Source organism: Carcharodon carcharias, chromosome 7, assembly GCF_017639515.1.
Source record: "Carcharodon carcharias isolate sCarCar2 chromosome 7, sCarCar2.pri, whole genome shotgun sequence".
Classification (NCBI taxonomy): domain Eukaryota; kingdom Metazoa; phylum Chordata; class Chondrichthyes; order Lamniformes; family Lamnidae; genus Carcharodon; species Carcharodon carcharias.
Window position 1 is genome coordinate 186,309,889 of NC_054473.1, and position 25,404 is coordinate 186,335,292.

The window sequence follows — 25,404 nt, forward strand, 5'->3', positions numbered from 1 at the left end:
CAGCCAGTAATAGGTGGAGATAACCAAAAGATGTCACAGACATCGTTTGTTGAAGGTGGTGATATTATCTCAAGGAATGTGCTAATTAAGAGTAGAAGGCAGGATAAACAAGGTACTGTTAGCTCTAGTGGGGGTGGGGGAATACTGAAAGGTAGAGATAAACAATGGGTGGAAATACATTTAAAAATATTGGAAATAGGTGGGAAAAGAAAAATCTATAAATTATTGGAAAAAATAAAAAGGAGTGGGAAGAAACTGAAAGGGGGTGGGGATGGAGGAGAGAGTTCATGATCTAAAATTGTTGAACTCAATATTCAGTCCAGAAGGCTGTAAAGTGCCTAGTCGGAAGATGAGGTGCTGTTCCTCCAGTTTGCGCTGAGCTTCACTGGAACAATGCAGCAAGCCAAGGATGGACATGTGGGCATGAGAGCAGGGTGGTGTGTTGAAATAGCAAGCGACAGGGAGGTCTGGGTAACGCTTGCGGACAGACCGAAGGTGTTCTGCAAAGCGGTCACCCAGTCTGCGTTTGGTCTCTCCAATGAAGAGGAGACCACATTGGGTGCAACGAATGCAGTAGACTAAGTTGAGGGAAGTGCAAGTGAAATGCTGTTTCACTTGAAAGGAGTGTTTGGGCCCTTGGACAGTGAGGAGAGAGGAAGTGGAAGGGCAGGTGTTGCATCTTCTGTGGTCGCATGGGAAGGTGCCATGGAAGGCGGTTGAGGAGTAGGGGGTGATGGAGGAGTGGACCAGGGTGTCCCGGAGGGAACGATCCCTATGGAATGCCGCCAGGTGTGGGTGAAGGGAAGATGTGTTTGGTGGTGGCATCATGCTGGAGTTGGTGGAAATGGTGGAGGATGATCCTTCGAATGCAGAGGCTGGTGGGGTGATAAGTGAGGACAAGGGGGACCCTATCATGTTTCTGGGAGGGAGGAGAAGGCGTGAGGGCGGATGCATGGGAGATGGGCCGGACACGGTTGAGGGCCCTGTCAACCACCGTGGGTGGAAAACCTTGGCTTAAGGAAGAAGGAGGACATGTCAGAGGAACTGTTTTTGAAAGTGGAATCATCAGAACAGATGCGACGGAGGCGAAGGAACTGAGAGAATGGGATGGAGTCCTTACACGAAGCGGGGTGTGAGGAGCTGTTGTCGAGGTAGCTGCGGGAGTCGGTAGGCTTGTAATGGATATTGGTGGACAGTCTATCACCAGAAATTGAGACAGAGAGGTCAAGGAAGGGAAGGGAAGTGTCAGAGATGGACCACGTGAAAATGATGGAGGGGTGGAGATTGGAAGCAAAGTTAATAAATTTTTCCAGTCCTGACGAGAGCATGAAGCAGCACTGAAGTAATCATCGATGTACCAGAGAAAGAGTTGTGGGAGGGGGCCGGAGTAGGACTGGAACAAGGAATGTTCCACATACCCCATAAAGAGACAGGCATAGCTGGGGCCCATGCAGGTACCCATAGCCACACCTTTTATTCGGAGGAAGTGAGAGGAGTTGAAGGAGAAATTTTCAGTGTGAGAACAAATTCAGCCAGAAGGAGGAGAGTAGTGATGGATGGGGATTGTTCGGGCCTCTGTTCGAGGAAGAAGCAGACAGCCACCAGACCATCCTGGTGGGGGATGGAGGTGTAGAGGGATTGGACGTCCATGGTGAAGAGGAGGCGGCTGGGATCAGGGAACTGGAAATTGTTGATGTGATGTAAGGTGTCAGAGGAATCATGGATGTAGATGGGAAGGGACTGGACATGAGGAGAGAGAAGGGAGTCAAGATAGCGAGAAATGAGTTCTGTGGGGCAGGAACAGGCTGACACGATCGGTCTGCCAGGACAGTCCTGTTTGTGGATTTTGGGTAGGAGGTAAAAGCGGGCCGTCCGATTGGTAAACTGTTACAGAACAACAAGTTCCAGGTTCAACCCTTGATCTACTCTGACCGCACTGATCTCAAACAGGTAAACAGTGGACAAAATGGAACTAGGGCCTTTGCATTCTGGACTTTTGGGTGATAGGGAACATCAGCATGGGTTCTCATTCTTGACCACTGCCCAGCAGCTTTCAGATTGTGGAGAAGGAGAAGAAGTAGTTAGTGAAGAAAAACTTGCATCCCTTTGCACTTTTAATATCGGAGAATGTTAAGAACAATGTAACTAACATTGAGTCAAAGGAGGAAAATACAAGGACAGGTCACTAAAAGCTTAATCCAAGAGGTAGGTCTTAAAAGTGTCTTAAGGAAAGAGAAAGAGAGAGAGAGAGAGAGAAGAGGTTTAGGAAGGGGATTCCAGAGATAAGGGTCTAGGTGGCTGAAGGCACAGCTGCCAATGATGGGGCAAAGGGAAGATGTAAGAGAGGTCACAGTTGGGGGAACACAATATTGTCTGCTTGCTCAGGTGGACATAAATTCCACAATACTATCTGAAGCAATGCAAGTTAAATGCACCTAGATACACATATTTAAATGAAATAGCAGAGGGCAACCATATCAGATCCCCACCCCCAACAAGGAGTCAAAGCCAACAGAAAGAGGGAAAATTCAAAGGAAAAAAGACTATCTCGCGCCACTTTGTTCCACTGACCAGCACGAACATGCAGCGCTACCCATTCACGTCTCATTTTGACAAAGAAAAATGTAGATCTGCTTCTCGCTTTCATTCTTATGGTAATCTATGCATAGAGGATTAAACACTCAGTAGCAAGGGCTGCCTATGATGTCATCTCATTGGCAGCCAGTACTTTGCATTCAAGAATACGAGCTTTGTGTTCGATGCATGAGCTCATCTTTGAGTGAGTAAAACTGAGTGCATACTTACCCCCTAATTAAAACAATCATCCTGGGGAGTCCTGAAACTGTGTTGACCCTGCTGTTATGTAAAATATTTCACAGAAGTTTTGGGAAAATCTGCAGAGTCCTGTGTATTTGTTATCAATGATTACTTGGATCTAAACAGTGGCCTGTATCTGCTGCCAGAAAAGATAAAACTTGCCAGCGTAGCAGTCACTGAGAACAAGGCAATTGCAGTCTTAACCCAGCGCCACCTAGGGGAAGGCACCAAAACATAGCTGACAGGCTTCCTTCAGAGAGCAGAAAGAGAGAAAGATGCAATGAGAGGTCATTTTGGATCGTTACAGTCAAGCACAGGGACAGTTACCCTGGACTATCGGCATGGTGCAGACCACAACCTTTCTAGATTCAATTCTCTGTGCATAGTAAACTGAGTTCTGCTGGAATAGCAACTGGAGTTGCTGTTCAAGTTAGGTTATTGCAAGTTATTGGCACTTGCTTAGCAATAACCTGCTCACTGATGCCAAGTTTGGGTTCCGCCAGGTCCACTCAGCTCCTGACCTCAATACAGCCTTTGTTAAAACACGGACTAAGGAGCTGAACCCCTGAAGTGAGGTGAGAGTGACTGTCCTTGACATCAAGGCAGCATTTGACCGAGTGTGGCATCAAGGAGCCCTAGCAAAAGTGGAGTCGATGGGGATCAGACGAAAAACTCTCCGCTGGTTGGAGTTATACTTAGCACAAAGGATGATGGTTGTGGTTCTTGGAGTTCAGTCACCTCAGCTCCAGGTCATCATTGCAGGAGTTCCTCAGGGTAGTGTCCTCAGCCCAACCATCTTCAGCTGCTTCATCAATGACCTTCCTTCCATCACAAGGTTCAAGTGGGGATGTTCGCTGATGATTGCACAATTTCAGCACTGTTCGCGGCTCCTCAGATACTGAAGCAGTACGTGTCCAAATGCAGCAAGAGTTGGACAATGTCATGGCTTGACAAAAACAGAATTACCTGGAAAAACTCAGCAGGTCTGGCAGCATCGGCGGAGAAGAAAAGAGTTGACGTTTCGAGTCCTCATGACCCTTCGACAGAACTGTCGAAGGGTCATGAGGACTCGAAACGTCAACTCTTTTCTTCTCCGCCGATGCTGCCAGACCTGCTGAGTTTTTCCAGGTAATTCTGTTTTTGTTTTGGATTTCCAGCATCCGCAGTTTTTTTGTTTTTATCTCAATGTCATGGCTTGGGCTGGCAAGTGGCAAGTAACATTCACACCACACAAGTGCCAGGCTATGACCACCTCCAACAAGAGAGAGTCCAACCATCACCCCTTAGTGTTCAATGGCATTACCATCACTGAATCCCCCACTATCAACATCCTGGGGATTACCATTGACTAGAAACTGAACTGAACTAGCCATATAAATACTGTGGCTACAAGAGCTGGTCAGAGGCTAGGAATCCTGTGACGAGTAACTCACCTCCTGACTCCCCAAAGCCTGTCCACCATCTACAAGGCACAAGTCAGGAGTGTGATGGAATACTCCGCATTTGCCTTGATGAGTGCAGCTCCCAAAACACTGAAGAAGCTTGATACCATCCAGGACAAAGCAGCCCGCTTGATTGGCACCACATCCACAAATATTTACTTCCTCCACCACCAACGCATAGTATCAGCATGTACCATCTACAAGATGCACTGCAGGAATTCACCTAGGCTCCTTAGACAGCACCTTCCAAACCCAGACCACTACGATCCAGAAGGACAAGGGCAGCAGATAGATGGGAACACTACCAGCTGCACGTTCCCTTCCAAGTCACTTGCCATCCTGACTTGGAAATATATCACCGTTCCTTCACTGTCGCTGGGTCAAAATCCTGGAACTCTTCCTAACAGCACTGTGGGTGTACCTACACCACATGGACTGCAGCGGTTCAACGCAGCTCACCACCAACTTCTCAAGGGCAACTAAGGATGGGCAATAAATGCTGGTCCAGCCAGCGAAGACCATATGCCATGAATGAAAAAAAAAACTGGAGTTCTACGACTTGGACTCAGTACCTGCAATGTAGAGGTGCTTGGGCTGGGAGGCAGTGATGGAAAAAAAAAAATTTCCTGGCATCTGATGCTTGGGTTTAGGGTACACATTTGAATCTATCTGGTTGGGAAACCCTCGATGGTCAAAGAACAATGTTATTCTAGTTGCTTGGCGTTACTAGAAGATTGGCCACTTGGTCTTGATACTGGGGATTCCTGGAGAATTAACAAAATTTCTTTTAAATAGCTAAAGCAGCAACTGGGTGGAATAGACCAAATGTTTGTCCTCTTGGCCAAAGCATGGTGGAGGGAAGGAAGGAGAAAATGCAACCAAGGCAAGTACCTAGGGTGAGGGGATCAGAACTTTTACTGTAACACTATGCAACATAGCTGAGTCCACAATAGCAAAAAGTCTGATGATAATCAGAATCTAACAGATAGTGCTCACAAGGAATACCTACATTAGTGAAAAAAATTTACAGCAGCATCAACCTTCAGAAAAACCTGAGCAGCTGCCAACAAATTCCCAGAGATCGCTCGACAACCCAAACATGTGCTGAATTATGCCCAATAGCTCACATTCTTTACAGTAGGGGTGGGGGACCCCTGGCCTGGGGGGGGCCAGGTCAGGCCCATTGCACATTTCCATTCAGCCCGCAGCGAGATTTCAAAATCCGGCCCCATTCCCCCCACCCCTCCTGCTGCACTCTGGGCCAGCCACCGCCATGTTCTGAGGTCTGAGTCACAGCCGCAGTCACCGGGGGCCCAGGCTGTGGGGGGAGAGAGCGAGGCCTGAGATCCTGGAGCAGGAAGACAGAGCAGAACGGGAAACCGCTGGCTGCCAGCTGGGTGGCGAGAGAGACAGACAGACAGTGGGAAAGGAGAGAGAAAGAGTGTGAGTGGGAAGAGAGGGAGGGGGGGGGGGGGGAGAACACAGACAAAGTGGGAAAGGAGAGAGAAAGAGAGAGAGACACACAGACAGAGACAGAGAGAGAAGCCAGTGAGGAGTAGCAACTTCATCAGTGCCAGCATAGTACAGCTCATTAAGGAAAAGCAAACTCAGCCATCGCATTAAAGCGGTGAGTGAGCTGAACGTTTCTGTATTCTCACTAAAAAAAAAATTAAGTTGGTTTTTGTGTCTTGGCCCGTGACTGATTTTGTCTATGTTTAGTGGCCCTGGATGAGAAAAAGGTTCCCCGCCCCTGCTTTATTGTATTGCTTGAGTTCAGCTGAAGTGAACTAAACAAAGCAAAGCTCTTGCACAATAGGTGCTACCACCAGCACTTCACTTCTCAGAGGCAGCACTGTCCAAGAGAAGAGTTAAGCATTAAGGATCTCACCAGAGCTGCAGGCAGCCATTGCCCAACTGCCAGGAACCTGGGTTTTGGCTTCACTTGTAGCAGCCAGTGAGGAGATTCTACAGTAACAGAATCACTGGGCGTTTCCTTCTTATTTTAGCTGCCACAGAAGCTACACCACATATGCAGTATCACCCGGCAATACAAAAGTTCCCTGGGACTAGCCACTATATTAGGAGATGTTTAAGATGATGAAAAGAGCCAATAGAGCAGATAGCAAGCAACTATGTCCTTTTGCAGGGGGTCCAGAACAAGGGAAAGGGACTTAAAATTAGAGTTAGACAATAGGACCTGTACTGAAGGCTTGTGCTCCAGAACTAGCCACGCCCCTAGCCAAGCTGTTCCAGTACAGCTGCAACACTGGCATCTACCCAGCTATGTGGAAAATTGCCCAGCTTTGTCTGTCCACAAAAAGCAGGACAAATCAAACCCAGCCAATTACCGCCTCATCAGTCTACATCATCAGCTAAGTGTTGGAAGGGGTTCATCAGCAGTGCTATCAAGCGACACTTGCTTAGCAATAACCTGCTCACCGACACCCAGTTTGGGTTCCGCCATGGCCACTCAGCTCCTGACCTCATTACAGCCTTGGTTCAAACATGAACAAAAGAGCTGAACTCCAGAGGTGAGGTGAGAGTAACTGCCCTTGACATCAAGGTAACATTTAACCTAGTGTGGCATCAAGGAGCCCTAGCAAACTAGAGTCAATGGGAATCAGGGGGAAAACGCTCCACTGGTTGGAGTTGTACCTAGCACAAAGGAAGGTGGTTGTAGTTGTTAGAGGTCAATCATCTGAGACCCAGGACATTGCTGCAGGACAAAGGAGTTTCTCAGGGTAGTCAAATATCCTGGGCTCAAATATCTTCAGCTACTTCATCAATGACCTTCGTGTACCTACGCTACATGGACTGCAGCGGTTCAAGAAGGCAACTCACCACCTCAAGGGCAATTAGATATGGGCAATAAATGCTGGCATAGCCAGTGACACCCACATCCCATAAATGAATAAATTTTAAAAATCAGAAGCATTTTTTCATACAAGAAGAAATCTGGAATTCTTTCCCCTGAAAACGTTTGAGGACTCTGGGTCTATACTCGATGGAGTTTAGAAGGATGAGGGGGGATCTGATTGAAACTTACAGAATACTGAAAGGCCTGGATAGAGTGGACGTGGGGAAGATGTTTCCATTAGTAGGACGGACTAGGACCCGAGGGCACAGCCTCAGAGTAAAGGGAAGACCTTTTAGAACAGAGATGAGGAGAAACTTCTTTAGCCAGAGAGTGGTGAATCTATGGAATTCATTGCCACAGAAGGCTGTGGAGGCCAGTTCATTGAGTGTATTTAAGACCGAGAAAGATAGGTTCTTGATTGGTAAGGGGATCAAAGGTTACGGGAGAAGGCAGGAGAATGGGGTTGAGAAACTTATTAGCCATGATTGAATGGCGGAGCAGACTTGATGAGCCGATTGGCCTAATTTCTGCTCCTATGTCTTATGATCTAAAAGCTGATGAGGCTGAGGGCTCTCAATTCAAAACTGAGATTAATAAGACTTTGTTAGGCAAGAGTGTTAAGGGCGATGTAAGGGGATACAAATCAGCCACAATCTTATTGAATGGTGAAACATGGTCAAAGAGTTGAATGGCCTATTCCTTTTATCACAGTCCACACTCCAAATTATTGTTTTCCAATTCTCATGCGCCATCAGGTTTTCTGCACCCAGAGTGGGCATCTAAATTCAAGAAGATAGTGACCATGAATGCTCAGGTTTAAAGGGTTAAATTAAGAGGATGGGTTGCATAAAAGTAACTTGCATTCCCTTGAATTTCAAAGTTTGAGGGCGATCTGATCAAAGTCTTGAAAATGAAAGAATTTGATGGGCATAGAGAGAGAAACTTTTTTTAAAATTCATTTACGGGATGTGGGTGTCACTGGCTGGGCCAGTATTTATTGCCCATCCCTAGTTGCCCTTCAGGTGGCGGTGGTGAGCTGCCTTCTTGAACTGCTGCAGTCCATGTGGTGTAGGTACACCCACAGTGTTGTTAAGAAGGGAGTTCCAGGATTTTGACCCAGCGGCAGTAAAGAAATTTACTGCAGTAAAGATATTTCCAAGTCAGGATGTGAGTGACTTGGAGGGGAGCTTCCCGGTGGTGGTGTTTCCATCTATCTGCTGCCCTTGTCCTTCTAGATGGTAGCGATCATGGGTTTGAAAGGCGCAGTCGAAGGAGCCTTGGTGAATTCCTGCAGTGCATCTTGTAGATAGTACAAACACTGCTGCTACTGTGTGTCAGTGGTGGAAGGTGTGAATGTTTGTGGATGGGGTGCCAATCAGGAGGGCTGCTTTGTCCTGGATGGTGTCAAGCTTCTTGAGTGTTGTGGGCATTGCACTCATCCAGGCAAGTGGGGAGTGTGCGATCACACTCCTGACTTGTGCCTTGTAGATGGTGGACAGGTTTTGGGAGAGTCAGGAAGTGAGTTACTCATCACATGATTCCTAGTCTCTGACCTGATCTTGTAGCCACAGTATTTATATGGCTAGTCCAGTTCAGTTTCTCTTGTGGGGAAATCTAGAACAAGGGGGTATAATCTGAAAATTAAAGCCAGGCTACTGAGTGGAATTAGGAATTAGTGTGAATTATTTACACATAAAGGAGTGGAAATTTGGCACCCTGTTCCCAAGTTCCTCACTGCCAAAATGATTATGGGTGCTTGAGATTAATTGGGATTGAGATCAACAGGTTTTTGTCAAAGTCAGGGTATCAGGAAATATAGGAACAGGCAGGTAAACGGAGTTACAGATCAGCTGCAATTTAAGAGAATGGTGAAGTAGGCCTGAATCAATTACTCCTATCTCTATGTCACTGTTGGCAACTGTCCCAATGGTCAGAGTTTTAATATGTGCTTTTATGGCATGATTACTTTAATGTGTACAGCTTTCAGGCCCATATCAAAAGTCACCTTTGATGAACAATGCAGCAACCGTGAGCAAGCTACATTACTGCTACTTATGGAGACTCCCAACAGTTCCAACACTCAATGTTTCATGAGTGCAGAGAACAGAGACTGCAGGCAGGGACCCTCGCAAGACAGATAGGACAATATGTAGATACAGTGCAAATAAACATAGTGTTGAGTCACCTCCTGCAACCAGCACAAAAGAACTGATGAAATCTGAAATACTGGTTCGTCAATTCTTCAACAAACAGGATTATTAGTGCCCACCCTGAAAACAAAATGTAGGAACAGATCATTCCAGTTGGCTTTGGTTGATTTGAGGCCTAATGCCATACGCCTTTGTTCCACATCCATTAATACGTTCAGTTAACAAAAATCTTATCAATTTCATATCAAAATATACAATTAATATACAAAAAATATACAATTCAATTGATCTAGAATCTAGGGGAGAGAATTCCAAAATCCTACCAGCTTTTTCATGGAGAAGCGTTTGTAAATTTCAGTCTAGCTCTAATTTCTAAACTATGTCCCTACCTCCTCCCCCTTACCCACCCCACGCCCAGACACCCTAACCAGCTTAGTTTCTAGCTACTGTATCTGTTCCCCTTAATATCTTGAAAATTTTGATCAAGTCATCTCTTAACCTTCTAAATTACAGGAAATACAACTCTAGTTTATGTAATCTCTCAATTTAATTTCTGGAGTACAGGTACCATTTTGGTAAAACTATGCTTAATTCCCTCCAAAGCCAATATGTATTTCCTCAGGTGAGATGCCCAGAGCTGGTCACAATACTTCAGATGTGCTGTATAACTGAAACATGACTTCTACCCCCTTGCATTCTAGTCTCCAGCATTCCATCAGCCTTTGGTTATTTTCTGTACTTGTTCATGACATTTTAATGATGTGTACATTGAACATACCCCCACCCCCTAAATCCAGCCTGCCCCTGCACCCTCCCCCCCAATTCTCTGTTTCTAGCTTTTCACCATTTGTAGGACACCACTAGTCACATCCTGCCAATGAAATACCTGCCCATTATTCCTACTCTCTGTCTTCTGCCGCTCAGGCACTTTTCTAACCAGATCAATAATTTGTCTTCCCTTCCATGAGCTTCAACTTTAGCTAACAGTCACTTATGAGAGATTTTATCAAATGCCTTCTCATGTCCACATAACTAACATCCATAGGTAGTCCCCTACCCAGTACTTTAATCACCTCTTCAAAACTGCAAGGCCTTTTGTTGTTGAGCTCTGGATGAGTTCCCCAAACTGATGAGATCATTGCTCCCAGAGTGCTTTGGTGTCATGGGAGTAACCAGCTAGTGGGAAGTGCGTAATCCACTGAGCAGAGAAGGGCAAGCTGGAGGTGCAGACTTAACCAAGTTATTATATCCCACTTACTTCCCATTTTAAGGAAACTTTTCAAAAACATGAAGTTTAAAACAACCTGGCAAATTACTAAAACAATAGCAAAAAACCAAGTGAAGAAACAATGTGCCATATAGCTGGAAAAGCAGCAAGAAACCTCACTGGACAGACAAAGTAAATTGCATTATTAAACTATTATGCTGCCATGGGCTCTCCAGTATTTCCACAAATATATGGGTTGTACATGCATAGTCCAGCTTAATTGTCTTGTATAGGAGGGTACATCTGAAATCTGTGAGCGCAAGTCTGAATTATCTGTGTAAGTCCATGGAGTGGGACAAAACCACAACCATCTCATCTAACAGTAAGTTCTACCGTTGGACATAGTACCTCAGTTCATACAGTTCACATGGCTTTTATCGATCCCATAGCATTATTTGATGAGTATGGCATTTTTATGAACTTGTAGCCAACATCCTCTCTCAACCAAACAACTAAGTATGAGCAATTAATTTGTCATTCATCTCAAGGTTGCGTAAAAAAAGCATCTACCTACATAACAACACTATACTTAAAATTGCAATTATATTTTAAACACAAATCTTTGAAACAGCCACTATTTAAAGTCTTATTACTGGCTACACAAAGCTGGAAGTATTGACAAAGTATGAATCACCAATCAGTACAGCACCACCACATATTCAAAAACAAACACAGGAAAGTTTGTAAGACTAGTGACTAATCTCCCATACTCTTCTCAACCACTGTAGGGGCAAACATTCATTAAGTTGAGGTCTGTTAAGGGAAGAGACAAAAAGAAAGAAGGGCCTGCATTTATATAGTGCCTTTAAAGATATTGGGCATTTTCAAAGCACTTTACAGCTAATGAAGTGTAGTTGCTATTGTAATGTCAGCAAGGAAAAATAAAAACATGAGGGTGATTGCTGGGCTGATACCAAGTACTATACAGAGCACTGTCAGAGATAAAAACAAAATACTGCGGATGCTGGAAATTTGAAACAAAAACAAAAATTGCTGGAAAAACTCAGGTCTGACAGCATCTGTGGAGAGAAAGACAGAGTTAAAGTTTCGAGTCCATATGACTCTTCTAGAGTGTCAGAGAGAGGCCTGTGGTATTAGATCACCCTCCCACCCATTACAGGGTACAGAAGATGCATGACCTAGGGCCATATTGTCCAATATGGCCATCACACACTAGCCATATGTGGCTAACTAGGAATCCAGATGTAGATAATTGTAATCCTGATTAAGTGAAAAAAAAACAGGCATTCATTCAGTCTATGATTTCATTACTCAGTATGCCAAAGGTTTGTGAACTTCAAACTTTTTGTTGGTAAAATGGTAAGATGAAAAGCAAGAGTTTGGAAGTGATTTTTGATTCTTGAGTGCTTTACTTCCTTGTTTACTGAATGGTCAATGATTAAGTAAATGCACACATGAAGTGAATTCACCTGAATTAAGTCAGGTGCTCTTTAGTAAAATGAGTGCATGTGGCTAAAATTGGTTCAGCATAACCACACCTATGGCTAATCAGCAACTTCTATTGGACAATTGGATAACACTGGCCTGAGAAACACAGGGAAACAATTGAATAAACACAGCCAAAGGGAACAACTTTCACACCTTTTGTAAATCCCACCCATTCAAAATAAAAACAGCTGATGAAGCCAAAGACAAAACTTCCCCAATGCTAACTAAGAACGCAACAAATGACACAGCGTCAGTACAACAGAAGAAGAACCTGTCAGTTATCCCTGTAGTAACTTGGCTGAATTTCATTCACATTGCAACCACAAGTAAAATGATCACATTCCAGAACTTCCGTACAACAGACAGAAGCCAGTCATGGTAGACACAAACACACAAAGACACACCCATCCCTCCGCATATGTGCACACAGACAATATACATACTGGAATAAGTAAAAATCTAGATTCCCCTAAAAAAACAAAGTTAATGTATAACAGATCTGGATTTAACAGTAATTTATAATTAGATTTGTTTTTTAAATGCTGTTTCTGGATATAGATCACTGATCAGCTACATTAAAGTTGCCACTAAGAATCTCCATTACATTGGCTCATTCAGTGGCATTCAAGTGGAGGCCTACAATGTCAGAACATCAAGTCCTTTATAAGATTTAACAGCACCTCCTATAACTTCATAATATAACTCCTGAAGAGCTAGTAGGAAGGAGCTTTAGGTCACTCTTGGGATGTGGAGGGGAGAAAAAGATGGGAACAGACAGACCAACAGACAGACCAACAACATCCCTTGAAAGTCCCTTTATAATGGTGGCGTGCAGGGCTTAAGTGGCACCCATCACAAACAACATAAAAGCATCTACTGCTAAAGTTCAGCTGCACTCATTAATATATGTGCCCATTTCTCCAAGTCAGTTGTCTAAACAACAGGGTCAGTGATTGCTTAATTATGCAACAGTCGCTTTCTATGCAAATTCCACTGAAAATCATTTTGTTAAACTCATGGATTTTCAATTCATGCTGGAACCAAAATACTTCCCATTTCAGATCTGGGGAAGCCCACTGAGTGGAAAGATGCAGAACTAGATTCTCATGGTTATTCCCCTGAGGCCATTCCCTAAGCTGACAAATATGCAAAGAGTCACATCATCATTCTATGATACCATCGGTTCAAGTGTGGAACCATTTTACTCTAGGGTGAAGCCAGTAAAACTGGAGAAACACTCTGGTTATTTCTTTTTATGCTGCAGTTATGCTTCCCATACCAAGGATGCAGGAACCTTACAGCCAACCAGCAAAGATGACATTTGGTTTGGTTCAGTTTGGGCTCAGATGTCAGAAAGGAAAGGGCCACTGCATCAACCAGCCCCTGAAACACAAAATTAATATAAACTTCAACTCCTCAGAGGCTAAGTTGGTGAAGACATAGTCATAGAGGCTTGAGGGTCCCATGTCTGATTTTCAGTATGTGCTGATCTCAGGGAAGTCGTGAGGGCATCATCAAATAGACTCTGCTAGAAAAGAGGCATAGACCACATGAAAGATCCAAACCAGGATCAGTTGTAGGTTTCCATGGACAGATGAAAAATATGACCTCTCTCATTTGTAGTTCTTGGGAATGTGAGCCCACAAACTCTTCCTGATTTTAATTTCAGAACTTGTCATGATAGCATCTGAACTCTGGGTTGCTAGTCCAGTATCATAACTACCAGGCTGACCCCAAACCCATGACAGTTCAACTCCAGCAGCACCACTGAATATCATAGATGTAGCTCAAGGAACAAGGTATTCTAGCATTGAAAACAATTACTTTGATTCATCCCTCCACCCACGCCCCAATTCCTTTTTGTGGAACATTACATAAACTGAAGAAAACTCAGGTCAAAAATTAGTAACCCAACAGAACAGAATATTTTGATTTTTCAGAGACAATTTCAGAATATCAAAAGTAACCTAATCTAGCAAACGCTATCACTGCAGTTGAGGCAATAACTTCACAGACTGGACACCACTACAAGCAGTAGTTACACATCAAGTCATATAACAGACAGAACAGTTCTATAATCATCACCAGATGCCACTAGGCCTCTGAATACTGTACTTACAGAACACAGCAGTAACATCAAAGTTGGAACAGAGCACACCAACAATACTTCCATTGCATCCAATACAATCCAACTCATCAAAATAAACCCAGGAAGGAAACAGAATAGAAGTTCTTGTCATTCTACATTATAAAATCTGACACCATACTCACATTTCTGTTCCATTTCCCTCAATTCCTCAGGTGGGATTTTCAGTTTGTCAATGTGCTCCCGCAACACACTAGCCCATTTCTGCAAAGAATCCATGATAGTCCAAGGCCTGGCCATGTCTGCTACAAAGACTGCCAGAGTGTTCTTCAAGTTGTCCCCAGAAACCGCAAATTTAAGAAGGCCCTTATGGTACAGCTCACCATCTAGAATCCATACATTACATCGTGTGTGATCTGTGGAGAAACAAGCAGCTGGGATTACTCACTCGGATTAAACACCGTCACTAGTCAGCCTAGAAAGCCCAGACTTCAGACTACACTGGCAAATATAAAGTGGATTGTTAGTGCAGAAAGGATGATGCAACAAGACAGGAATACTTCATCATATGTTAAGGATATTAGTGAATCAGATGGGTTTTTAAGACAATTCAGTAGTTACATGGTCATCATTACTAATGCTAGATTCTTACTCCTGATTTATTTAATTTCCTCAGATGTCAGTGCAATTTGAGCTCATGTCTCCAGATCATCTGGCCTCTGGATCACTTGCTGAGTAACATAACCATCATCCTACTGAATGATGGAACAGGCCCGAAGGGCTCAATGGCAAACTGTCCCATTCCTATGTCTCAATCTTAATTTCTACACAAACATTTTACAAATGTTTAAGATGATTGAAGGATAGGGAAGGGTACGTATGGAGAAACTATTTTCTCTTTTGGGAAAGCCGAGGGATCATACCCATTATTTTTTCATGGGATGTGGACAGCAGTTTTTGCCCATCCCCTAACTGCCCTTGAAATGAGTGGCTTGCTAGACCATTTCAGGGGTCAGTTAAGATTCAACCACATTGCTGTGAACCTGGAGTCACATCACATGACAGCAGATTTCCTTCCCTCAAGGACATTAGTGAATCAGATGGGTTTTGACAACAACTGATAACAGTTTCTTGGTCACTATTACTGAGACTAGCTTTATATTCCAGATTCTATTAATTGAATTTAAATTCCACCAGTTGCCATGGAGAGATCTGAACCCAGGTGCCCAGAGCATTAGCTTGGGCCTCTAGATTACTACTTCAATGACATTACCACTACATCACTATCTCCCCTAACAACCTTAAAATTACAGCCTTTAGCAGAAAGTGCTCTTCACACAAGGTGTAATGGAAATCTGGACCACTTCCCCAGAAGCTGCTGAGGCTAAGGTAATGGGAGGGGTCAAATAAAACTGAGATTGATAGATTTTTGTTAGGCAAGGGCATTAGGGTAATTCAAACAAGGGGCTAAATGGAGTTAAGACACAGATCAGATATCACCTAATTGAATGGCGGAAGAGGCTCAAGGGGGATAAAGATAAAGCCCTCCTTCAGTTCCTATGTATCAACCAAAATCTCCACACACATGCTTTATAGCAGTGGTGAATGAACAATGATCAGGGGTGCTCATATGATTTTAGCACTGGGGGTAATTTATTAGTATTCAAAAATCCTTAATCCAAGCAAAGAGAATCAAGTGAAATGCGGAGTTTGAGGATGACCTTTTGAAGGGAGGAGCAGGCTCCAGGGGCCCCACTAGGGCTATCTGTACCTTGCTCGTCCTGCTTTCTACCCTTAATGTCACCTACTAGCACATTCCTTAGATAATATCACCACCTTCAACGCCTCTTTGTCCTTTTGTCTATGACATCTTTAGGCCATCTCCACCTATCACTGGCCCTCTATCCAGCTCTACCTGTCCCACCCCCCACCCCACCTTAAACCAGCTTATATTTCACCTCTTTCCTATTTTTCCTTAGTTCTGTTCAAGAGTCATATGGACTCAAAATGTTAACTGTGTTCCTCTCTGCAGATGCTGTCAGACCTGCTGAGTTTTTTCAGGTATTTTTATTTTTGTTTTGTATTACCAGCATCCGCGGTTTTTGCTTTTATCCAGGGGCCATATGGCCTATTCCTATCATATCTTGTTTCTTGTGCTAACTCCCCACCTTGCCATGCATTTGTTGGTTTATTCGCAGGAGGGTCGGGAGATTAATTCCTGGAGACTCTGGGGAAAATTGGCACCCCTAGGAGGAAAACACTGGGTAGGAAGGGAGACAGAATATTTGCATTAGAAAAGGCTTTGCTGTAGGGGATATTCCTACAGACTCTCAGGGAGAGCCAACAGCCTTGCAAATTATATTCGCGAGTGGAGAATACCTCAACTTTCCGAAGGGAGAGTATATAAAGAGGACATCAACTGTTCAAATTTCATCACAAATTGCACCTACTGAATCTAATACAGTAGCCTAAGGATAAGGAGGGAGCCACCACAGTGAGGGAGGTGAAACAGGTTGGATATGGGAGTTGCCAAAGTCTTAATGCTTGAATTTGCAGTGTTAATGATCAGAGTTGCTGAGTGCAGCAAATCCAAGCTTAATACATTGAAGCAGAGATTCAAACTGCTGAATTCTCACCATTACACATGCTTTTTAAGCAGAACTCAGCAGGTTTCAATTTATTAGTCAGCAATAACCTGAAAACAGGGTCTGCACTGGACCAACATTGTCAAATCACATGCAATGACATAACTAAGTTCTATCCCAAGCTGAAGTATTTGGTATAAGTTGACAGAAGTTACAATGCCACAGGCATCATTTGGCCACTTGTTACTCAAGCTTGGGCAGAGCATCAGTTTGTCATTCCACTGGAATTATCACAATTGTGTCAGGTAAACATTTTAGTGATAGGATTCACTTAACAGTGGGAACTATGAATGAGTGTGCTCACTCAACACCACCACATGTTCCCTTCAAATACTATTCAAGAATAGTATTTAATTTTAGTGATGAATTGGCTCATTACTAACCAGTAGGTGGCATATCCCTGATTTTCATTGCTCTCCCATTGACAGCCATGTCTTCAGCTGACAAGGCCTAAGCTCTAGAACACCCTCCCAAAATCTCCCTATCTCTGTCTTCCTTTGATGCTCCTTAAAACCTACCTCTGATGAAATTTTTGGTCTATTCTAATACATCATGTGGCTCAATGTCAAATATGGTTTGATTATACTCTTATGGGACATTAAGCTGAGACAGGGCAGAATCAGGTGATAATACGATGGTGGAAATGGGAAGCTTTAATGATAGTACCACTGGGTATCACCAACAATGAAGTATGAAACAAGTTCAAGTAAAACCATTCTTATAAAATTACCATTTTACACAATTGGGTGGGGAGAGAGAATTTTATTATTTGTAAAGTTTTGTTTCATTGCCCTTGTCCACTTGCCCCACCAAAAAAAAACACAATCCTATCATCTAGCAACCCAAAGCTGACCAATATTCAAATGGTTTGCATAGTATTTACAGGCCAAAAATAGGTCATTCAGCCCTACAAGTTAATGCAGAATCAAAATGTAGAGCATCTAAAAATCAACCAGCTACTTTTGGGAAATAAATTTGAAGACAACAGATTGGCTAGCTTGTGCTCTTCAAAAATAACACCTCAGGTCCTACATTCAGCTTCATGTGATAAAACTCTTCCGTCGCTCAAATATGCAGTCACCTACTGCAGTTTGTACAAAAGTGGCAAAAGAAATTCTTTCTACCAATAATTCTGGAAATAAACAAAAATATTTCAAGAGTTTTATGAATTACATTAATGCCTTGCTATGTTGCCACATCCTGCAGTCTGTTGGAGGATTAATAAGCAATCAGACATGGAGGAATGCTTCAGCTTCCTAACATCCACCAACTCAGTGACAAGGTTTCTATCCTGCTGCATACCATAACACAAGTGTGGGAAGAGTAATTCGATAGACTGCAGCGGCTGTTTTGGAACAGAGGCGGCAGGCTACATGCTAGAGAGATGGAATTCAACTCGGGTTAACACAGACTGAAACAGAATCTGTGTATGCTGAAAACATAACAAGCTTACAAAGTAGAGAAGCCTAGAGATTTCTACCCCCTCTCCCACCCCCAACCCAATCAAAGTATGTCAACTGACACCACAGTTTGCCCCTTCAGTACCCTTCCACAAGATCATTCCAACGACAGCACAAGCTGTTGGCCATTCTAGGTATCAATTACACTGGCCAAAGAAGTATTGCTCAATATTATTCCTAGACTTAGCTTTTACCTTTGTGTACCTGTACTCTCCTGTCCTGATGTCTTAAGTTTAACTTGAAGTGATGTTCACTTTGTACTTTATGGGCTCTTGGATTCTTAAGAAATCTATCTTGCGATCCTTCTCTGCACCTCTGAGGGATTGAATGTATCCTTCATGCCTCTGACTAGGATTGAATTCTATTTAAGGGTCTAAAGATGAGCATTTTTTTCCATAAAATTGTTAGAATCAAAGTGGCTGAAGAGAGTAGAAAATTAGACAGATCTTTACTCCTGAAGGCAGAGTAGGTAAAGCCAATGCATGGTGTAGCACAATCAGACATACTAAAAGATACCAGCTCCTGTCTGAAGTGAACTAGTTGATATGAGTGGAAATGGCAGCATGTGTAATAGAACTGCACTCTTTTCTCATAAGGTTAGGGGTCAGGAGGGGGTAGTCAGCCCAGATTCCTGCACCATAATACAAATCTGGTAACTTCCTACCGATATAACATGCATACCGGCATTTGTTTGAACTAGGATGGTCCCAATCAAAAAGCATGCAAAACACTCACTGTAACTTCCTCCAGCTCGCCAACCCTCAGATCGCTGAACTTCCCAAGTCTGGTGTCTTGCACATTCCCAATTTCCTTTGTCCCTGATTGGTGGGTGTAGCTCCAGCTGTCAAGGTTCCAAGCTCTAGAATCCCTAAAACTCTCCTCCTTAAAACCTACCTCTTTGACCAAGCTTTTGGTCACCTGCCCCAGTATCTCAATGAGGTTCAGTGTCAGATTTTGTCCAATAGTGCCCCTGTTAAGTAAGTGCCTTGGGTTGTCTGGCTGTTTTAAAAGGTGCTATGTCAGTGCTGGTTGCTGTTCAGCTTTACACATAGCAGTTACCTGGACACAGTGGCCAACAACCACAAAAATGCCCAAGAAGTCATGGTTTCAAAAAATAAAAAGGACACCACAATGTTAAAAGCATATTAAAATGTGGGAATTGATTGTCCCTGGCACAATGCATTGATAGCTACTGGCATCCGAATACTTGACGTGATTTGAATTAACAGACTGGATGACACGACAGTATCAGAAATTTGCCTCAGACCCAACACAAATAGGTCATCGTCAAGGATGATGCAATGCAGTCTTCATGGATAAATGAAAGAATGCAATTCCCAAAGCACCAGTAAACTCCTGGAATCCCACATAATATACAGAGCACTACATGATGATCTCAAGCAGCAGAGATGAGCTGGAATAAAATAAACTGGCAAAAACTTAAGATTTTTTAGCCTGGAAAGATGGCATCGGAGAGATATTCTCAAGGTACCAAGATTAAGAGCACAGAAAAACTTACCCCGAATATTAAATTAAACTGGAACAAGGGGATGACAAGGGTGAATTTAGGACTAATATCAGGATATAATTTTTTCACAGAATAGCTGGTTGCGAACTTAACTTGCAGATCGAGTAATGGAAGGAAAAACCCTGGAATTTAAGTAACATTTATATGTTACAATAAGGGAACATTAGGATGTCAGCAGATGGATAAATTATGATGTCCCAAATGGCCTCCCCATTACCTTGTAATATCAAAAAACAGAAATTGACTTAATGAGTCGTTGACCCAAGTTCCCAGCTACTAATTTGGGCTATTTTGAAGGCATCTAGCCCTCCATTGTCCTAAACCGTTCTCCGATTTTGGTTTCTCTAGCTGACGCTCCTGCAAACAAGTTGGGGCCAGTTGTTCATGGACCAGAGGCTCCATCTGTGTTGGAGTGAGTCAGCAAGAAATCCGCAATAAGAGCCTAGTTACAGCTGATTTCTCCAGCCTCTTCATTACAAAGAACATCAAACCATCACTCGGCACCCACCCAGCATAGAGCAGACCACACCGAAGACCAAGCAGGATGGGTGAACCAAATCAGCCCGCCATCATTACAAGCCACAGGATGACAGCCGCCCCATAATCATGCAGCTGCCATCAGGGACCAAATATTTGACCAGAGGAGGCAGCAAGTGAATATTTAGGTTAAAACACTATTCATGGCCACACTCTACACAGAATTAAAATATTCTACCCTCATCTATTTCAGGCTATAAGCAGCAACAGGTTGATAGTGGCTCACAGCAGGAATTCTATTGCTCAATGAACAAGCTACTGTTTCCCCTGATCTAGTACAGCAGGATAAAACTCCAAAAACATAAACACCAAATAAAATGACTCAAGATATTACTACAGTGAGAACTACTGTGCATTTCCAGCTTTCACTGTTTGGATCTACAGTTAGAGATCATGTAGGCGATGCCATTAGTATTTGTCAACTCAACTATATGCTGCCAGATGTACACCATTTATTGCTCCATTGGAATTTTTTTTTTCATTTGACAAGCTTCAATAGTAATATCTGTTAATAGGGTCATTCTGGGGACAGATCACAGGTGAGAATCCGATTTAACGGATTAACACCGGAAGCAGGTAACTTACAATAAATTGACTAGTTGATGTAACTCTCCCATGCTGTGCAGAAGCCTAGAAACCAGAAACCTGCAATGCTGTTCGACATGTCAACAACTGATATGTTTCTCACAGCACTGAACCCATTATGAGGCTGCACTGCTCCTGTACAGTCCAAATGATAAGAAATGTGAGTGGTTTATAGTCATTTACTTCAGCCAAAGCACTGCTTGTAAACAAAGCCATCAGCATCCAGAAAGCAGCTATCCCAGGGTACTCTCAACCATTGTATAATCTGGGCCAGGACATCTCTGCAATATCAACCTGGGAATGTGGCCTTCAAAAGCCCAGGTAATTCAGTCCTATTTGTGCTTATTTCCTAAGTCTTGCTTTCTCCAGGTTAACATTCTGGCCTGGGGGTTTGAAAAGAGCTGTATTCAGCTCTACAGCCTCATTGGTGGGTAAATACGCAATCAGAAGACCAAGCTTGTACTCATAACCTTTGGTACATATAAAATCACTGAAAGATTAATTTAAGTTTAGTGTGCAGCCCCACAAGGATGCAAGGTACATTCTCGACAATTAAGATCTAGACTCTCGGGGCAATATCAAGGGAGTGCTGCTCCTGACAGAGATGCTGGCCTTCACAAGGGAAAGGTCCCAGCTGCCTGATCTGGTGAATAAAGATTTCATGTCACTATTGAGATACAAGCAGCAAGTTCTCCTGGTGTCCTGGGTAACACTTGTCTCAACTAGGATATCATAAAAAATTCTGATCGTTCAACTTACTGTTGGATATTAACATAAGTCAACAGGTACTGTATTTCAAAGTGTATTGGTGTCAAAACAATGAAGTAATAGGAAGCGTACATCGATAAATGGAGAAAGTCTTTTTTGCATATGAGCATGGTAATATCACGTGATCGTTACTTTGGATGCATGGAGCTTACAGCTAGTAAACCCAGAAGGAAAGTTACAAACTACAATAGAAACCAGTTTAAACAAGGGCTGCATATTTGACTGCATTATTAGTGCAGTCCTCCAAATTTAAACTGCTTTACATTGTTGCACAAGGGAGACAACCCACCATATTACTGGAGTATTGTACTTAAATACTCAATACACTGGAGAGAGAGAATGAGACCCCCAAATACTTAAAATATACAATGACAAGGAGACAGTGGTTCAAGGTGTGAAGGGGAAAGTGCACAGAAGTTATTTAAGAAACAGCCAGATAGGAGATTCAATGGACCTCCTTTATCAGAACCCATCTTGCAAATATTCATTCCACTTCTGAAGGACATGCGAAAGCCACTCAACATTTCAACAGCTTACCCTTATATAGTGCTCTTATGTCATGTAAGGTCCAAAGGCACTGGCCTTAGTCAGAGGACAGACAGCACATTCCCACAAAACACTTTGATTTCTTCCATCCTTATAGACCTACACTTGAAGTGTTGGAACTAAGTTGGATGCCTCTTTCAAAAAGCCAGCACAGGCACAATGGGCCAAATGGCCTCCTTCTGCACTGTATGATTCCATGTGGGCATGGAGATTTGTTAGGATAGTTTCTAAACTTTTCCTTTCAAAGATTATAGGCAGGGTTTTTTTGTTGGGGGGGGTGGTGGGTGGTGAAATACACACAAGGCTGAGGGGAGATTTAACTGAGGTATATAAAATTACCAGGGGCCCAGATAGAGTGGATAATTCCCTTAGCAGAAAGGTTTCTAAACAGGGAGCATAGATTGAAAGTAATTTTCAGAAGGGATAGAGGAGTTGAGGATCTGGAACTGCATTCAAGAAGTGGTTGATAGATACTTGAAGTACTAGAACCTACAGGGCTAGAGACCAGGAGCAGGAAAGTGGGATTTGGCTGGATGGGCCAAATGGCCACCTTCAGTTTCTTTGAACTGGACATGGTCTGAGCTAAGACACCAGCAGAGTTCTGGAATACCTCAAATTTGCAGAGGGCAGAACATGGGAGGCTGGCATAGAATAGTCTTGAGGTAACAAAGACATGGATAAGGGTTTCAGAAGCAAATGAGGCGAGGCAGGGGCAAGTCAGATGAAATGGAAATAAGCAGTCTTGACGATGGCACAAAATAAGCGGTCAGGTCGTCATCTCAGGGTCAAATCTGACATCAAGGTTGTGAACAGCCTGGTTCAGCTGCAGACAGTGGGGTAGGCAAAGAGATGGAATCTGGGGCAAGGGAACAGAATTTGTGACAATGGCTTTGGTCTTCCCAATATTTAGTTGGAGAAAATTTCTGCTCATCCAGACAAGTATTAGAACAGCTTGAAAGACAGTAGAGGGGTAGAGAAAGGTAGAGGTGAGGTTGAGCTGTCTGTTCTCAGCCCACACGTAGAATCTGATGTTGTGTTTTTGGATGATGTCATCCAAGCGCAGTACGTAGCCAACAAATAGGATGGTGTCAAGGATAACTCTTTGAGGGGCACCAAACTAAACATTCAAGAGTGTAAAAGCAACTTTCACTTTGCAAACACTGTCTCCAAAACAAGTGAAAAAAATTGTTTTTCTTGCAAAGCCCCTCCAGCTCTCCATTAAAGGAGGTCAGGAGTGTTGTAAACGAAGCCAGGATTCAGTAACTGTCCAGATCAGACACTCTCTCACACACTTTAAACCCCAAATTAATTCTTAATTAACAATAGCCACACAAAATTTGCATTTATCCAGCAAATTTATTAGCTAAACTTCCCAAAATGCTTCACAGGAGTGATGATCAAACCAAGTTTGACACAGAGCCACACACGGAGATAATGGGACGAAAACAAAAAACTGCGGATGCTGGAAATCCAAAACAAAAACAGAATTACCTGGAAAAACTCAGCAGATCTGGCAGCATCGGCGGAGAAGAAAAGAGTTGACGTTTCGAGTCCTCATGACCCTTCAACAGAACTAGATGAATCCAAGGAAGGGGGGAAATATAAGCTGGTTTAAGGTGTGTGGTGGTGGTGTTGGCGGGGGGTGGGAGAAGTGGAGGGGGGTGGTGTGGTTGTAGGGAGATAATGGGACAGTTGACCAAAAGCTTGGCCAAAGAGAGGCTTTGAGCAGCACGCTACTGGGAGAAAGAGAGGTAGAGGGGCAGAAAGATCTGTGCGGAGGCAGGAGAGGGAGAAATTCCAGAGCATAGTGCCTCAGCACCTGGCCACCAATGGTGAAGCAATGGAAATCAGAAATGGACAGGAGGCCATACTGGAGAAGCATAGGACCTGGGAGAGTTGAAGGGTTAGAGGGCTTTGAAAACAAAGATGAGAATTTCAAAATCAGTGTTGTCAGACTGGGAATCGATATAGTGATAAAACAGGGGTGATGGGGGAATGTGACTTGGTGGGAGTCAGGGTGGGTCACCATTAATGATAAGTAACCAATGGCAGCTTTCCACATTAAGATAGTGAAAATATGTGCAAGAACTGATAAGTTGGGCAATAATCGTACGCTGAGGTTAAGAAACATGAAAATCCGGGCCTTTCATCTTTCAGTTCAAAAGTCCAAGTGTCTACTAATCCACATGCAAATCAGCTAAACCCTGGATCAGATTCCGGCCTGTAACATTCTCCATAAGAACACAGTACAGATCATTTGGCCCTTCAAGTCTGCTCTGGCTCCTCAAAACAGCCAGATCCAACCGGTCCCATTCCCCTGCTCACAGTCCAGCAAATTATTCCTTTTCAAGTATTAATCCAATTCCCTTTTGACAGTAACTTCCACCGCCCTTTCAGGCAGCTCATAGCTCACCACCTAAAGGTTTCTTCAAGTCGCTTCTGGTTCTTTTCCTTAACTCTGCCACTGGAAACAATTTTTCCTCATTTACCCCATCAAACCATGTCACGATTTTTAACACCTCTATCAAATCTCTTAACTTTCTCTGCTCTAAGGGAACAACCCCAGTTTCTTGAGTTTCTTCACATAACCTGGTACCATTCTAGTAAATCTCTTTTGCACCCTCATTAAGGCCTTCACATTCTTGATATAATTAAATAAATTAGCAGAGAAAGGGAGGAGGTTCTAATTGGTCTGGCAGGCTTAAAAGTAGATACATTTCCAGGCCCGGATGAAATGTATCCCAGGCTGTTGAGGCAAGGGAGGAGATAGCAGGGATGCTGGCAATATTTTTCAATACCTCTCTGGCCACAGGAGAGGTGCCAGAGGATTGGAGGACAGCCAATGTGGTACTATTATTCAAGCAGGGAGGAAGGGATAAACCAGGGAACCACAGGCCAGTCAGTCTAACCTCAGTGGTGGGGAAACTACTGGAAGCAATTCTGAGGGACAGAATTAATCTACACTTGGAGAAGCAGGGATTAATCAAGGACAGTCAGCATGGTTTTAAGGGGAGGTCATGTCTGACCAATTTGATTGAACTTTTCGAAGAGGTGACCAGATGTGTAGATGAGGGCAGTGCATTTGACGTAGTCTACTTGGACTTCAGCAAGGCCTTGGAAAAGGTCCCACATGGGAGACTGATAACAAAGTCAATTTGGCAATTGGATCCAGAATTGGTTGAGTGGCAGGAAACAGAAGGTGACAGTCGAGGGGTGTTTTTGTGACTGGATACCTGTGTCCAGTGGGGTTCCACAGGAATCGGTGTT

The 25,404-nt window shown here is 43.4% G+C and overlaps 1 protein-coding gene across 2 annotated transcripts in view; it reads right to left on the reverse strand.

Annotated features, from left to right (window-relative positions):
- dync1li2 (dynein, cytoplasmic 1, light intermediate chain 2) overlaps nucleotides 1–25,404 on the reverse strand; it is a 100,501-nt gene that overhangs the window by 71,271 nt on the left and 3,826 nt on the right. For both annotated transcript variants that reach the window (XM_041192766.1, XM_041192767.1), the window contains exon 4: nucleotides 14,254–14,484. In XM_041192766.1, coding sequence (XP_041048700.1) covers nucleotides 14,254–14,484 — 231 coding nt within the window. The remainder of the gene's footprint in view (nucleotides 1–14,253; nucleotides 14,485–25,404) is intronic.